Genomic DNA, 15,900 nt, shown 5'->3' with positions numbered 1-15,900 from the left:
GTCGCAAGATGCTCAAGTCACATTGGCAAGGCCACAAGAGAAATCTCGGTACGTGGCATGCTGTGTTGGGCCAAAGCAACCACCAGCGTCGGCCCTCGTCACGATGGAACTGTTTGGCTGCGCATCATCATACTGGGATGATCCGGATGACGATTATCCGGATACATCTCGTGCACACCAACTTTGCCAGCGTTGACAGCCGGAACCATCCCACCTCGGATCTTGGAGGAGCACGTGAGATGAAGATGCAGTCGATTCTAGCGGCAATTCTCGTCTTCACTTGTCTCCAAGTGACTGCATCGACTTCTACCTGTATAAGTGCCCTTGACGGAAAGGTGCTGGACCTTCGCGAGTCAGCCGACATTGTGAACGACGACTTTTGCGATTGCATGGATGGCGTGGACGAACCTGCCACGTCCGCGTGCTCGCACTTGCCAACTTCCATGTTTCAGTGCAGAAATGAAGATGCGTTGACCTTGAGCATCCACTCGTCGCGCGTCCACGACGGTGTCTGCGATTGCTGCGATGGCACGGATGAACCGGACGGTCGTTGTGCCAACACTTGCCACATTGAGATTGCCAAGCGGCGAGAGCAAGCGGCCAAGGACTTGGTTGTACTGAAAAGCGGACTTGCAGAACGACAGCGGCGTTTACGTGTCCTCGCGGCCGACGATGCGAAAAAGGAACTGGACCTGGTCACCCATGCCGCCGCCCACCGTGAATGGCGTGCGTTGAAGCTCCAAATGCAAGTGTTTCTCGACCGTGAAACAAGACGAGAGTACGAGATGCAAGTTGCGTCGGCCAAGAAAAACCAACTTGCTGAGGACGATCCGTCCGACCATGCGCTGCATCCCGCCGACGCAGCCTCCTTCCTCGACGATTCCCCGTCGCCACCCGTCACACAACCAGATGACGCAGACGTCGCCACAGAGTTCCAGCATCCAAAGGTTCAGCGTTTCCTGGGCCATGCTGTTGTGTACCGTCAAAACGGAAACTGGGTAAGCGCGTTGGCGAATGACGCATTCATCGTGTTTTCGTCGCAGATGTCGCTGCGAGCTTACATGCATGACGTGATTGAGTCGGCCAAGAGGTGAGTTGGGAACGCTGTCTTTGCAATGTTACGGCGCGACGCAGGACGCCAGTGCGAACGGCAGCTGAGCGCCGAAAGGAAGACTTTTTGGGGCCGTTGTTCAACGGGGGCCGAGAAGGCCAAGTGCTCGTGCTCACGGCAGCATTGCGTGGCCTGGGTATGCTGGCCAACAACTCACGAGACCGCATGTTGGTCGACGATTCTCTCGAGTTGACGGGGCGTTGGTAGGTTTGGTGCTGGCGCCCGTTCGTCTTGTCGTGGAAGCGATTTGGTGGGCACAGTACTACTGGTCCCTCCTGCTCCATCGCATCGTTCCACCTGCGGTGCTGCGTCTGGTACGAATCAATCGATCCAAATCATGGCGAATTGCTCACTTGGGCGGCAGTGGCAGCAGGGTGTGGACATGATCGTGCTCGACGCCTGGCGGTCGCAGCCTCGCCTTGCTCTGCGGCGGTTGTTGCAAGGCCGATTCTTTTGGTGGTACTGGTACACGTCGTGGGGGGTGTCGACCGTGTGGGACGCCCCTGTCGTGGCGTACAATTATCTCTTGTACGTTTCCAACGCCCCCGCCACGAAAATTGTTGATGGCGCTGAGCATGGCGCAGCCCGGCAGTAGATACGACGGTCGTGCTGCCAGAGGCGTCGAGCTTGCGAAAGATCATGGAAGCCCTCGACAGTGAAATCGCGCAAACTCAACGAGTATGGTAGATCGTTGCGCGCGACGATATCTCACCCATGCGGGCAGGACATGGACGTGCTGACGGCGGTAGATGCCACCGACTACGGAGAGTGCTGTCGAATTCTAAAAGGCACATGCACGGTGGCGCAATTCGAAGTGGGCGGGTCGACCGACGACGTGCGACTGACCATGCCATGTAGAAGTACGTGTACAAAGTGTGTCCGTTTGGCGCAGTGCATCAAGACCAAATACGAATGGGGACGTGGAAGCGATGGCACGAAGACAGCTCGGCGTCGCTCACAATGGTGTTTGAGGATGGTGAAAAGTGCTGGAGCGGGCCGACGCGGTGAGGTTGCGTGGTCGCGGCGGTCCTCAATCGCAAACACAACGTAGATCGGCGCGGGTGGTGCTCGAATGCGGGGCTCAAGACAAGCTCCTTCGGGTCGAAGAACTCTCGACGTGCACGTATACCATCACGATGGCGACTCCCGCCGCATGTACGCAGGCGCAGGTGGATGCGACTGCCGCCGCCGCCGCCCACCGATGGGCCCGCAATGAATTATGAATGCTCCCGCATGACGTACGTGGGTTCGGGGATGGGCCCGTCCTCTTTAGATTTTGCCAAGGACACGCCGATGAATGTGTCTGTAAGCTCCAGAACATGGATGGCCTGGGGTAAAACAACCACGGGAGGATTGTATCTGGGCTCGGACCCATTCCACATAGCTTAGATTGATATTGTTGAGATGAAGACGATTATTACACATTCGCGACACACCGAACATGCGCGAGGACGGGGGACGTGCCGCTGACGGCGGTCGTTGCGACGCATGATCGTGGAAACGCGTGGAGCAAGGACGTGGCCCCGGCGCCCTTGACGCGATGCACTGCGTTGCGGTCCCCACCCCCAGACGGGCGGCACGTCGTTTGAGTCCACACGTCGACGTTGTCGGCGCATCCAGCACTCGCCACGCTGTTGCTGAAGAGCTCCGACATGGTCGGGAGCCGCGCCCGCAAGTTGTCACAAAGCGCCACCGCTGCATCGTACGTGACAGCGCCAGAGCAAGTCCACACTTCGCGAACGTACGGGAGAGATGGATTCACGACCTCGGTGCCGTTGCCGTCGTAGAGGACGCGGGCGACGAGACCACTCGTGCAGATGGACATGCCGGCACGCCTGGGCCATTGCAGCCCAGCACACGTCGCCGGAGTCCGGACACTGACGGCGGGAGAGCAGCTCCCGTTCTCGCCCAGACGAAAACCGTCGTTGCAAGCGCAGGCAAACGCTCCCCCTTGGCTGATACACATGTGGGCGCACGTGTGCATGCCCGCGGTGCACGGATCGACGGCACTGTCAGCGGCGCACTGGACCATCGCGAACGATGACGCTGGAGAGAGGCAGATCTCTTTGTTCACCCCCCAAGACGACGATGACAAGCCGGTCGCGATGTACCCCATGGCCCCCGTCGTCGAGTTGCGACAAGGCGTGGATGTCCACACCCGTTGGCCGCTAAAGGTCGAGCACGAGTACGCCGACCAGAGCCCGGCGCGAATTTCAAACAGAGTCGGGAGGCGCGACGACTGGGCGTCGCACTGCGCCGCCGCGGCGGTCCATGATGACGGTGGCAGGCAAAGGCGAAGGCCGTTCTGGACGCTCTTGGAAAGCAGTTGGAGGTAGGACGCAATCCAGTCGGGTGCGATGGCCCCCAGCCGTTGACTGGCACACAAACCACTTTTCGAGTCGACACCCCAGCTCAAGTCGGAACATGTGGCCGTCGAGAGCGCCGAAATGGATGGTTGGCACGCCCCGGTGCTGTCGATGGCCAAGCCGGGGTTGCACACACAACTGGTGACGTTTGTGCCCGCGACAACGAGGCATTGCTGATCTTGGAAACATTTGTCCAGGCAGATGGGAAGCGGCGTGGCGTCCGCAATACACGCTGGCGTGTACGAAGCATTCGCTGGCACGCAGACGGGGTGTTTTCGGCTGCTCGTGACCGTGATCCATCCGTCCGTCATGGCTGGCTCTGACAGGCCATCCTGAACAAACATGCAGCGAGTCGACGTCCAGATGCGCGTCTCGCCGCACGTGGAAGCGATCGTGGCGCCTTGCATGACTTCCGCCAACGTCGGTAGCCGCGCTCCTTGCTGCGTACACGACGCATTTGCCAGCGCCATGGGGACCCTGGCCTTTCCGGCGCAGTTGCCTTCGATTTTGGCGCATGTCGAGTTGGCCGACACCGTGTTCCAGTTGAGTCGGGTGCATGTACCTGTGGAAGGCGGCGCGAGCTGCGCCGGACTACACGTCTTGCCGTCAGGTTGGAGTCGAAACCCGTCGTAGCACGTGCACGCGTAGCCGAATCCTTGATTGATGCACAGTTGGGAACACGAGTTGGGAGTGCATCGCCTGGACGTGGTGGCGCCTGTGCCACATCACCCGTTAGCGCGCCACTCGGCTCCACCTCCGACCTACCGCGGTCTCGAACGCACCGGACAAATGCCGTCGACAGGGCACTGGACCGACTAGAGCACGACGGCGGGGCAAACGAAAGCCCAATGCTGGATCCGCCAGACGTGACCGCCCCCTGCACCTGCCCTGTCGAGTCGAAGCACGGCGTCGACGTCCACACTTCACTGTAGTCGTACTTGCAGCCCGAACCGAGGGTGACGTCGGCCGCAACTTCGCTCGCCGTCGGGAGCCGGCCGCCGAGTGAGCCGCACCACGTCTGCGCCTGGGCAAACGTGAGGCGCCCCGAGCACGCGGATGGAGTGGTGCCAAAGGATCGTGCGCACGGCACTGTCGCGTTGTTTTGATCGGAGAATGTCCACGGCAGCGGAATCCCATCGCACGCAAAGGGCGACGTGGTGGGCGGCACGTTAGTGCATGTGACGCCGTCCGCATCGAGCCGTTGCGACGGTCCGCATTCACATCGAAATCCATCCGCCAAGTCGACGCAACCTTCACTGCACATGGCGTTGCCCACGGCTGCGCACGACCCCACGACCATTTTGTCGGCCACGCATACTGGAAACGCGGTTTGCGTCGATGTTGTCAAGCACATGACCTTGTCGAGGAGCTGAGGGCCGCCGCCTGCAGCTGCCACTCCGATCGTGGGCTGTTGGTCCCGCGAACACGAAGTCGATGTCCACACGAGTTGCTGGCCGTACCCGCATTCGTTGGAGCGCACCAGCACGTCCAAGGAAGATCGCAACTCGCTCAAGAGGGGGAGGCGCGCCCCACGGTTCGCACAGTACTGAAGCGCAACCGTGTAGTTGACCGCGCCGGGGCAGGGCGGGTTGCCCGGCGTCGTGCGCGAACTCGAGCAGATCGCACGGTCCGTCTGTAAATCTGTCCACTGCAGCTGTCGACAAGATCTTGCCGACGTCGCTTGGCGTGGTGGAGTCGCTGGCGCCACGACGGTGTCTCCTTGGGCGGACGTGATGGCCTCCATCGTGTTGTCTGCAGACGACGGTGGTTGCTGGCACGTGGCACCACCTGTGGCCACTGCGACCAAAGTTCTGGCGTCGTCGCACGTGCACGTGTACGACCCCTCGGTGTTCCAGCACTTTTCCGTGCACGTGTGCATGCCAAGCTCGCACTCGTCAATGTCTACGACGTGAGTGGCATTGTTGTCAAAGCCGATGGGGATTCGTCGGTACCTGGATCGGCCACGCACACGACCGTCGCGAGCTCCGTGGTGGCCCTACACGCTTCTGACTCGCCCGTCGTCGCGATGAAGCCGGGATTGAAGCCATTGGCGCACGCCGTGTTGGTCCATATGGCCACATCCCGAGCGCATGCAAAGGGAAAGTCGGCCTTTCCCACGACTTCTTGCCGCAGCGGCAGGCGTGTGCCTCGGGCGCGACAGTACGTTCGTGCATCGGCATACGTCATCCGATGGGTACACCCCGTGCTAAGGCTACAGATGGGCGACGATGACAGCATGGGTCGGTTCAGTTGCTTGCATGTGGAAGCGGACCGCAAGAGGACGGTCGGGAAGCACGACATGCCGTCGCTGCCAAGAGTGAACCCGGCGTCGCACGTGCATGCGTACTGGGATTCGGCCTGGCCCACGCACACTTGGGAGCAGCGACTGCTAAGGCTACACGACGTGAACTCTAGATAACGCAGCGCATGACGTCGTCGATTCAACCACGGAAGCGACCAACCTCGTTCGCTGATGCAAATGGGGAACGCGGTGGACATCGTGTCGAGCACACACGACTGCGCCTGCGTCGAATCGGACACGATAATGAATCCACTCTGGCCGGACGTCATGAGGCACGTCGTGCTCGTCCACGTCCACCCGTCCGAAAAGTCGCACAGCGCCGCCTTGAGCCACCCAGCTCTGGACTCTGCCACCGTCGGGACACGGCCTCCCAAATCTACGCCAACAAAAATGCGCATCAGAACACTCACGCGTCCGTCGGCATCGCAGCGCATCGGCGGATTACCTCTGCAACGGGCGACGGCACCGGCGTACGTGCTGGGGGGGACGCATCCACTGAATGTCTTGGGGTTGGCGCACAGGTTGGAGCTGTACGCGATGCCCCACGACAAGTTGGAGCACGTCATGCGCGAGCGGGAATTGTTGCGATGGGTCGCTTCGACCATTTCGTCGGTGGTGAGCGCTGTGTTGGGAAGCGCCATGGCGGCGGTCGGCGTGAGTTGGTTGCGAACGACGTCGCCCCAGCACACGACGGACCCGTTCACGGCCGTCGCGCACGAGTGCGTCGTGCCCGCCGATACGTGATAAAACATGCCGGCCGGCGGCACCGCCTGCCCCAAGCTGTTGTCACCCCAGCACCGCAGTCCCCACGTCACGGTGACGGCACACGTATGGGCCCACCCCGCCGCGATCTGGAGCACCGGGACGTTCGTCGGCGGCCGCGACTCGCCAAAGTCATTGCTTCCCCAGCAATCCACCATGTCGTTGAGTCGAATCGCACAGCAAAACTGGTGGCCGCACGACACAAACCGGTGCTTGATTCCGACTGGCACCCGAGATACTTGGCCGACACTGTCGCGCCCCCAGCACAGCGTTTCGTACCTGCTCGTGATCGCGCACGTGTGGAAGCCACCCGCTGCGACGTAGAGGTAGGTTAAGTCGGGGACGTTCAACTGGCGGTCGTCGTTGAAACCCCAGCACTTGATGCGCCCGGTTGTCTTGAGGCTGCACGTGTGCATGCCTTTGGACGACACCATCACGAACGCGTCGCGGGGGGCGGCGAACGCGCCGCTAATAAAGTTTCCCGTCGTGTCGATCGCAAGCGACGAGCACGTAACCGATCCGGTCACCCGCAGCGCACACATGAGGTCGTAGACGAGAGACGCCGTGATGTCGACGGCGTTTGTGATCGTCGATGCAGCCCCGCCCAAGTTGGTTGACCCCCAGCACACCGCTTGCCCCGTGGATGCGACGCCGCACGAAAACTTGTTGCCGGCCGCAGCCACCTTGCGGAATTGGTACGACGTGAGGTTGAGCCCCGCGCCAAGATCGTCTTCCGGCGGCGGCGGAAATGTGATCACGTCGCCGCCACTCCACGTCGCATTGGAAAACGTTGCGTTGAAGGCGTCCGAGTCGGCCGTCGTCTGCAGGCTGTCGTCCAAGGTCGATGTGTTACGGATGCAGTAACCTGTCGACTTTGGGCGGAAGCCGACCGCGGGAGCCATCGACGACAGCACGCCATAGCACAGTAGATTTCCCCCTGTGCTTGACACGGGGTTGATGGCTGTCACGCCGCACACTTGGCGGGTGCCCAGCGCGAGGCGCGTAAAGTTCACGGACGGGGTGAGCCCCATGTATGCGATTCGATCCCCCCAACACACAGCGGATCCGTTCAAGAGCAGTCCGCATGAGAATGCGCCGGCCCTAGCGGTCCCGACAAAAGAGTATTGGCCGGGTGGGACAACGGTGTAGTTCATCGTGGGGAGGTCGCGCCCCCAGCACGACGCGTTGTTCGCCACCGTCACTGCACACGTGTACCGGTCGCCCGCAGAAACTTGCGTGTACTTGGCGGTCGCGTTGGGAGGGTCGCACTCGCCGTTGTCGCAGTTGCCCCAGCACGCGAGGCGCTGGTCCGGGAACGAAACAGCACACGCATGACGGAAACCTGTCGAGACGGAAAGGTACTGGCCTGCAGGGGGGCTGGATTGGTTGAAGTCGTTGGCACCCCAGCACCGCAGCGCGCCAGTGATGGTGATCCCACAAGCGTGGAGGGCTCCGGCTGAGATAGATGCAAACGGTTCTACGGGCGGAGTCACAACACTGCCGGGGGCGTTTGCCCGTGCTGTGTAGTTGGCCCCCCAACACATGGGGAAGCCCGTTGCGTTGATGGCGCACGTGTGGTAATCGTACGCCGACACTTGGACGAAAGACGTGGCGGGAGAGACGGTCGCTTGCCCAAAGCTGTTGAGGCCCCAGCACGACATGGCATTGAGGGGATTGATCGCACATAAGTGGTTGAATCCGATTGAGAATGGCCGGGCTTGCGTCCACGAACACGGCAACGGCGCCAAGGATGAGTTAGCTATCGATTTCGTGTCGTTGGCTTCTGCGAGGATGCGCCCATCGAAGGATGAGCGCGAGGGGGGCGTCACAGCGTATGAGCAACTTTGCGACGGCAGGTGAACCCGCACGGCTGTCACACCCACAGGGGCATTCCACTTTTGCTTGTCCACGACCAAGTCGTACGTGGACGCGGAGCCGAGAGTATTGGCCAAGAACGCCGTCGAGTCTAGCGACATGGGCTCCACGTGAAGCATGTACCCGGACGACACTTTGGCCCAGTTTGTCGTGTGCAGCTCGAGGGAGGCATCGTCGACGCTATGCGACAGCTTCAAGGCAATGCGAGACCCCGCATACCAATCCGACGTGATGTGAGCTGTTACTTCAGGGCACGAGAGATCGCGATGACGAGGGTAGTCGAGGTCGTCGTTTGTGTTGTGTGTACCAACAGGCGTGGTGGTGTAGAGCCACAGGAGCGACGCCGTCGTCGACAGTGTCGCCGCGATGGCGACGACAGAGGACGAAGACCGAGATGCCTTGGTCATGGAGTGAGCGAGGCCGTGGTAGTTGTGGACTGCTCCACTGGCAACACACGCGCCCCGCACCGATCTCGTCACATTCCTCGACAGATCTGCCCATGCAAGCCATTCTTCCGCCGGTGAAACTGTCACTTGATACATGTCAATCTACCGTGGTTTTCCCCGAAATATCAAAAAAATTGGATCAAATTTCATCCAATTTCGTCCAAGCCATCACACGACGAGATCGGCGGTGGCGAGATGGAGATTTTGCCGGCGGCCTCCTACCGTGTCGACAGCCAAGTTACTCACAGCGGCAGCGCTTGTTGAAAAAGACTGACATGGCGACGATGACGACGCTATCGATCGCGCATCTCTTTCCTCTAAATGCCTACTGTTTCGATACCTTGGCCTTGCGCAGATCGTGCTTGAACGAACTCAAGTTGTTGACGGCCGCTTGGAAGGCGTCGACAAGCAGCTTGCATGCGGTTTCGACGTGCTTTGTCGTGTGGTTCGCGTTGAGAGTAAAACGAACGGTTGCGAGCGGGGTGTCCATCAATGAGTTGGGCTTCAAGTGGGGCGACACAACAGCCAACCCGCGGGTTTTGGCCTCCTCCACGACACGGCGACACACCTGGGCAGTCCATTCTTTGTTTGTCGTGCCATTTTCCGTGGCCACGCGAACATGAACGACGGGGGATATCGGGTCGCTGAGTACATGCAGACCTGGGATCGCTGACAACAAACGGTGGGCTTGGACCGCGCGCTCGCGCAACGACTTGAGCAAGCCTGGTTCACTTTTGAGGATGCGAATGGACTCGGAAGCTACTGCAGACGTGTAGGGCGGAGCAGACGCCGAAAAAACGTAGCCAGCGCTATTGATGCGCTGGTAGTCAACAACGAGTTGGGATCCCGTGCTGAAGCCACCGACTCCAGCCAGCGTCGTGCTCAGGGCGCCGCACAAGATGTCGACGTCGTCGACGCTCATGTTGAAATGCTCCGTGATGCCTTTGCCGGTCGCGCCGAGCACCCCAAAGCTGTACGTTTCATCGAGAAAGAGGCGGAAGCAGTGCTTTCGGCTGAGTTCAACGACCTTTGGAAGGGGCAAGAGAGCTCCCGAGTTTCGGAACAGCCCTTCCGTGACGATGTAGCGGCGCTGGGCATCGGACGCGCGGCCGGCCTTCTTGTCGGCAGCGCGCACGGAGTCCAACACGCGTTCAAGGTCTTCCATGTCGTTGTGTTTGTAGAACAGAGTCTTGCAACGTGCGAGGTTGACGCCGATGAGGATCGAATCCGTCACGCCCTCGTCGACCACGATGAGATCGCCGCGCTTGGCGTAGGCGGGCAATACCGACGAACAAGTCGCCTCCAAATCGGAGAACGTGATCGAGTCGGTCGTCCCGATGAACGATGCGAGGTCCTTCTCCAGGATTTCGTGCGTGTCAATCGTGCCGTAGAACCCACGAGGACCGCAAGACCCACATCCATACTTGGTTAGCGCCGAGCGCGCCACCGACTTGATCTCTGGACGCGCCGCCATACCCAGAAAGTCCACAGTCGCCATGTTGAGCAAGGGGTCTTTGATACCCTGGATCTTGATGTGACTGGATGGAGTTGTTTCGACAACGCCAATGTACGCAGGGCGGTCGTCCGCCGGCTTGAACGAGGCTGGCACGAGCGGCTCGGGCTCCCATTCATCGCAGAGCGTTTGAATTTCAGATTCCGTAAGCTTCTCGCCCGTTTCTCCTTTCGGGCGCGACGAGCTCTTCTTCACGAACGAAATGTACAGGATGAACACGATCAAGAACGTCTCGATAATCACGTGCTCGGGGCTGCGGTCATAGATGGTCTTGATGTAGTTGTAATACGTCCATGGGATCCGTTCCACGACACGCCACAACTCCGCCACATCCTTCGATGCATAGGCGTCTACAATCGGTTGCGCGTTGGCAGTCCACCACTCTCCCCACCACGATTCACTCATCCGTGTCCGGTCTCTCCACAATCGGCGGAACTGTGGGCGGCCTTCAGCAATGACTCGAGAGATAGGGTTGACGCATACTGGGATTTGTAAGGGGACAATTCTGATTCGCTAAAACTATATTCAAAATTGTCCAATCAACTCTACCCTAGTAGATTGCAATATTGGTAGATCCTATTGACTGTGAACGTACTGTTTTTAAAATTGTGATGTTTTACTCAAATAACCGAGAGACGTTTAACAATTAAACGTCGACACCGCTAATGGCGCAATACAGTAGTAGCCTTCATTGAGGTACCATGCACGATATCTCGTTTTCTAAAGGAATTTCCATTGCGTTTTTAACAAGCAGTCAAACAAGGGGTACAGGGCTGGCGATAAATAAGGACTGCTCATTCCACTTAGCAGCATTATGGAAGATTTACTTGTGTTAGACTTCAAAACGGCTCTCGGTGCGTCAATAACGATGGAACCATTGATAAATCAGTCACAAAAAGGCGTGTCGGAAGTGCATTTTGCCGCGAGTATAAATAACGTGCGTTTTGTATATAGACAGCATTCAGTCGTGCATAAAGAACGGGGAGGTCGTGAGCTCTTGCTAGGTAAAATATCACGGATTTTGCGAACTTTGTGACATCGTGTCATTCAAAACCTACGTTGGAAACTAGGATGGTTCAATTGCGTTGATGCACACTTGTCGAGCACTACGAGAGCGACCACGTTACTCTTTTGTACTGCTACTTTGTTGCTTCGTCAATGTCGTTTGTAGCACTAAACATATCGTCTGCAGTGCATGCAGGTTGGCGAAGGAAGTAGAGCAGCACTAACGTGGCCAAGGAGGCTTGAGCAGGGCGGGGCCACGAGTCGGGTTAGAAATAGTAGTCATGACCTCACTCAACTGCAGTTGGTCCCAAAATATCAACCATGCGGCATCGTCAAGGTGTGCAGAGGGTGTCAAAATCGCCGTGCAACTCAACAGCGCAGTTCACGTCCTTTGTGGTTGGACGCGAGCACCCTGTCATCGGCAGCGAAAGATCTCGCATGGGTTCTTTTTGCTTCCATGAAATTGGATATATAAAATATTAAAGGTTATGCATACAATGTGAGAGGATGAAATCCCAGAGGGATGCGACCAGACGCGGTGGCCGTTACATGGGGGAATTCCAGGCCAGACAAGCCGTGGATATCTCGACACGTGGGGATCATCACACGGATCTAGGCCATGTCAACGAGCACTTCGTCCATCGAGGGTGCTGTGGAGGTTGTGGCGGTCGCGAGTGGTATCGGAAAAGATGAAGCTCGCCCAGGTACCCACAGCTTTGTCGTGTCGGGGACCACATTTCAAGTCGACACCAAGTACAAGTTCATCAAGCCGATTGGTCATGGAGCGTACGGAGTTGTCATGTATGTTCCATCCTTTGCCCCTCCACCTCTCCCTCCTTCTCATGCGCATTGGACGCAGATCAGCGCAAAACACCGAAACTGGAGACAAAGTTGCCATCAAGAAGGTGTCCAAGGCGTTCGAGGACCTGATTGATGCGAAGCGCATCTTGCGAGAAATCAAGCTCCTCCAGCACTTCGACCACGAAAACGTACATCCTCCCTTCCTCTCCGTTTCCTGTGACTCTTCTCGTCACATGAGCCTTCTGCACAGATCATCACGATAGTCGACCTGTTGCCGCCGACGTCGCTGGCGCACTTTGAAGATGTGTACATCATCTCGGATCTCATGGAAACCGACTTGCATCGCATCATCTACTCTCGGCAGCCGCTTAGCGACGACCACATCCAATACTTTCTCTACCAAGTAAGCACGGTTTTCCACTCTCGACTGCCTCAAAGTCTCCTCCACTCAACGTGAATGTTTGGTGGCAACAGATTTTGCGTGCGCTCAAGTATATCCACTCGTCCAACGTGCTGCACCGCGACTTGAAGCCGTCCAACTTGCTCCTCAACTCGAACTGCGACCTCAAAGTATGCGACTTTGGGCTGGCGCGGTAAGGCATCACCATCCATCAGTCCACGGCAACCATACCCTCTCCGTTTCATGAATCCTGACATGACCGGGGGAGGGTAGTGGCGTCGAGCCTGACGAAGACAACATGGAATTGACCGAGTACGTCGTCACGAGATGGTACCGAGCGCCCGAGATCATGCTGTCTACAAAGGTATTCTATTGGAGTGAGGCTCGCACTTCCGCCTGACTCTGGTACGATCGTCACAGGAATACACGAAAGCAATCGACATTTGGTCCACGGGATGCATCTTTGCCGAACTGCTCGGGCGCAAGCCCATGTTCCCCGGCGACGACTACATCCACCAGCTGCAAATCATTTGCGACAAGTTGGGGACCCCCAGCGAGGCCGAATTGCACTTTGTCACTAGCGAAAAGGTACTCCATGGCTGATTCCACGAGGCGTTGTGTGCGCACGTCACATTGACCGCGATGTTGTGCAGGCTCGCCGATTCATGAAGAGCCAGCCAAACAAGCCCAAGATCCCGCTCGATCGCTTGTTTCCCAATGTCAAGCCCACGGTAGGATAGTGCGATGTCGATTCGCTCGCACTGACCGCATTTGACGATGCAGGCGCTCGACTTGCTCGACAAAATGCTCGTGTTTGACCCATCCCAGCGCATTTCAGTCGAAGAGGTAATGTACTCCGACATGGGAAGAGCGACGTGAGATGCCCACGGCGTGGCTTGGACTAGGCGTTGCAGCATCCGTACTTGGAATCGCTCCACAACTGCGAGGACGAGCCCAAGGTAAGTCGGCGTTGCTACCGTGGTGGAGTTGAGGAGCCTCATGAGAAGCGGTGCATGTAGGCGACCAAGCACTTTAGCTTTGAGTTCGAGAAAGAAAACTTAACCAAGCGACGCCTCCAAGAGCTTATTGCCGAGTGCGTCGTGAACACGTTGGTCGAGACGTGGAATCTCACCGATGTTGGGATACGTGTAGGGAAGTGTGCCATTTCCATCCTGAATGGCGCGACCAGCGCAACTTGCCGCCGTCAGACGCAAAGCTGTCCGCCAGTCGAAGCACGGACGCCACAATCGACGGGTGTGTTGGAGCTGTCGAGATGGCAGCGCATGTTACCAGCACGCATGTGTTGTCCAATAGATCGAAAGGCCACGACGACTGAGGAGCGCGGTGTTCGGCGTCGGACGACCGTGCGTTCGTTGGGGGTTGATTCAAGTCATCACTCTGCGCACTCAATTAAGTCGAACACAATCTATTTCGTATAGTAGTTTGTCCAAGGGCCACTGCCTTTCGCATAAAAGTCCATCGGATACGAGTCGTCTTGCCACTTCTCGTCCGCCAAGCACACTTCCGCTTCGTACGCCGTCAGCAGCGGCTACAGCACAATGCACAACCTTAGACCAAATCCCACCTGTCCCGAAGCCATCCACCCACGGCAAGCCATCGAGAGAGAGTACATGACATCAACCTTGGCAAAGGCGTAACCCCAGTCGACCGAGAGCCGAGGGCATGCCACTTGAATCCACGCGTCAACTTCGTGAAACATGGCAAGCTATATGAAGGATGAAAGTCGCAACAGAGTCGAGGGGACTTTACCTTGTCGGGGAAGATTTCCGACAGGAGAAGGGTGAAGTGCGTCTTGCCACGGCGTTCCAACAGAGACGTGATGTGGTCGACGATGACTGGACTTCCTTGACGACCGAGTGTGCCCATGATGATGCCAAACGTTTGCGCGGACTTGGCACGGTCCACGGCGTCCCTGGCCATCCATTTTACATGAGAATTTCAAGCAGCGAGTCGTGATCACCCTAGCACGTACTTTCGAATGGACACCATTTGAGGCAAGTCGTAGCTCTCACAAGACAGAATCTTTGGGTACGGGTCGTATCGATATGCTTTGACGGACGGATTGGCAATCATGGCCGACTGAAGTCGAAGGGTTAGCACAACTTGCATGAATATCATGAACGACCTCGAGGTGGAAGCGGCCGTCGGCAACAAACACAAGCGCCTCGCGATCAGGGAACTGCGGCGACGTGCACCCGAGCACTTCGCCAGGCGACAGTGGCTTGGCTTGCGGCACAACAATGTCCTTGAAGTGGGCCTTCAGCTCGGTCAACGCAACGTGCATGGCCGTTGCGAATTGGATCGTCCCCATCAGCGCTAGCTGCACGTAGAAAATTCTAGAATGCACACCATGATGCATGTTCCGCACCTTGGTCTCGGGTGGAAACGTGAGCTTCATGCACTCGACCAACTAGCCAATTTTTGAGATGCCCAGACTTGACAAGAGCACTTGCTTACATGGGTCACGTCGATCGTGATGTCGACGAAAACGTACAACATCTTGATCGTGGTCACGTCGATGGGGACGAGGCAACTGTGACCGTAATGCACCATAAAGTCTGCGCCAAGTGCCTTTGCCGTCAGGTCGTCCACGCAGCATGCGCCATACGTCACCTAGAAGGCAGCACATGCGTTCGATGTAGCAGTCGTTGGCTGGTGAAAAAGACTGCTTACATCGCCCATGATGATAGATGTGGCGCCGGCAAAACGCTCGAGGATGTCCGAGATCACGCACGCGTACAAGAGCAGTCCTTCGGGAAATTGAAGAGCCACACGCTTGGCTCCAGCCTACGCACACAACCGAGTCTGTCGAGGGAGCATTCCCACATTCGACGTCATGGTGAGACCCCGCACCTGCTTGATCTTCCAGATTGTCTTGCGAATTTCAAAGTTGTAGTTCCAAGGAAGCTGCTCCATGGCCTTGGCAAGCAAAGGATCGTTTTGAATCTCGTCCGGGATTTGGTTGGAAATCTTGCGGCGTAAGGCAGCAGCAGAAGGTTTTCGCTTCACGAGCCTGGACGTACCATGAGTTGCTTTCCATCACTATCCAGAAGTTATGCAGCGAACGCACTTGTTTTCACTTGCACAAGATCCTCCGTCGCATCCTTCTTGACTACACGAACGAGATGCCTCGGGTTTACGTCCACTGAATCGACGCGGCGCAACAGCGGTGACCTCGTCCATTTCGCGTTTGCGTGAGATATCCGGACAACCGGATATCATTGGTGCGACGTTGGCCAATCCAATCGTCGCAGCTACTCAAGGATTCAGCCAATCGAACAAGCTCACCATATATATT

At 57.6% G+C, this 15,900-nt stretch overlaps 5 protein-coding genes across 8 annotated transcripts; 2 read left to right on the top strand and 3 right to left on the bottom strand.

Annotated features, from left to right (window-relative positions):
• The first annotated feature begins 110 nt into the window (after positions 1-110).
• H310_03984 (hypothetical protein) lies at positions 111-2,533 on the top strand. Of its 4 annotated transcripts, XM_008868082.1 has the most exons (9): positions 111-998; positions 1,044-1,090; positions 1,135-1,247; positions 1,319-1,425; positions 1,476-1,639; positions 1,696-1,789; positions 1,836-1,925; positions 1,970-2,115; positions 2,163-2,533. In XM_008868082.1, exons 1-9 carry the CDS (start codon positions 138-140, stop codon positions 2,332-2,334), a joined length of 1,794 nt encoding a protein of 597 aa, XP_008866304.1. In that variant the 5' UTR covers positions 111-137; the 3' UTR covers positions 2,335-2,533. The 4 variants fall into 4 exon arrangements, with proteins under 4 accessions (XP_008866304.1, XP_008866302.1, XP_008866303.1 ...); XM_008868080.1 differs by having other exon boundaries at positions 1,836-2,115; XM_008868081.1 differs by having other exon boundaries at positions 111-1,090.
• H310_03983 (hypothetical protein) lies at positions 2,471-8,823 on the bottom strand (the record flags this gene model as incomplete). The annotated part of the gene is made up of 5 exons (XM_008868079.1): positions 2,471-4,192; positions 4,243-5,379; positions 5,430-5,888; positions 5,940-6,155; positions 6,225-8,823. The coding sequence occupies 5 exons, from the start codon at positions 8,821-8,823 to the stop codon at positions 2,529-2,531; spliced, it is 6,075 nt and encodes a 2,024-aa protein (XP_008866301.1). The 3' UTR covers positions 2,471-2,528.
• A 148-nt stretch (positions 8,824-8,971) lies between these two features.
• On the bottom strand, positions 8,972-10,839 carry H310_03982 (hypothetical protein). Its single transcript, XM_008868078.1, has one exon. It carries the CDS (start codon positions 10,778-10,780, stop codon positions 9,188-9,190), a length of 1,593 nt encoding a protein of 530 aa, XP_008866300.1. The 5' UTR covers positions 10,781-10,839; the 3' UTR covers positions 8,972-9,187.
• Positions 10,840-11,904: 1,065 nt separating this feature from the next.
• H310_03981 (CMGC/MAPK protein kinase) lies at positions 11,905-14,063 on the top strand. Its single transcript, XM_008868077.1, has 12 exons — positions 11,905-12,181; positions 12,240-12,369; positions 12,432-12,584; positions 12,656-12,774; positions 12,855-12,945; positions 13,002-13,169; positions 13,235-13,312; positions 13,365-13,427; positions 13,487-13,540; positions 13,601-13,674; positions 13,734-13,835; positions 13,896-14,063. Exons 1-12 carry the CDS (start codon positions 12,000-12,002, stop codon positions 13,915-13,917), a joined length of 1,236 nt encoding a protein of 411 aa, XP_008866299.1. The 5' UTR covers positions 11,905-11,999; the 3' UTR covers positions 13,918-14,063.
• On the bottom strand, positions 13,966-15,799 carry H310_03980 (hypothetical protein). Its single transcript, XM_008868076.1, has 10 exons — positions 15,673-15,799; positions 15,456-15,615; positions 15,276-15,389; positions 15,060-15,215; positions 14,971-15,012; positions 14,728-14,922; positions 14,575-14,681; positions 14,352-14,514; positions 14,224-14,307; positions 13,966-14,130 (listed from the first exon to the last, which is right to left on the bottom strand). Exons 1-10 carry the CDS (start codon positions 15,783-15,785, stop codon positions 14,008-14,010), a joined length of 1,257 nt encoding a protein of 418 aa, XP_008866298.1. The 5' UTR covers positions 15,786-15,799; the 3' UTR covers positions 13,966-14,007.
• Between the last annotated feature and the right edge of the window lie 101 nt (positions 15,800-15,900).

This window comes from Aphanomyces invadans (assembly GCF_000520115.1).
Source record: "Aphanomyces invadans strain NJM9701 unplaced genomic scaffold supercont1.6, whole genome shotgun sequence".
Classification (NCBI taxonomy): domain Eukaryota; phylum Oomycota; class Saprolegniomycetes; order Saprolegniales; family Verrucalvaceae; genus Aphanomyces; species Aphanomyces invadans.
Note: the sequence above shows the minus strand (reverse complement) of the source record. Positions and strands in the feature narration are given on the sequence as shown.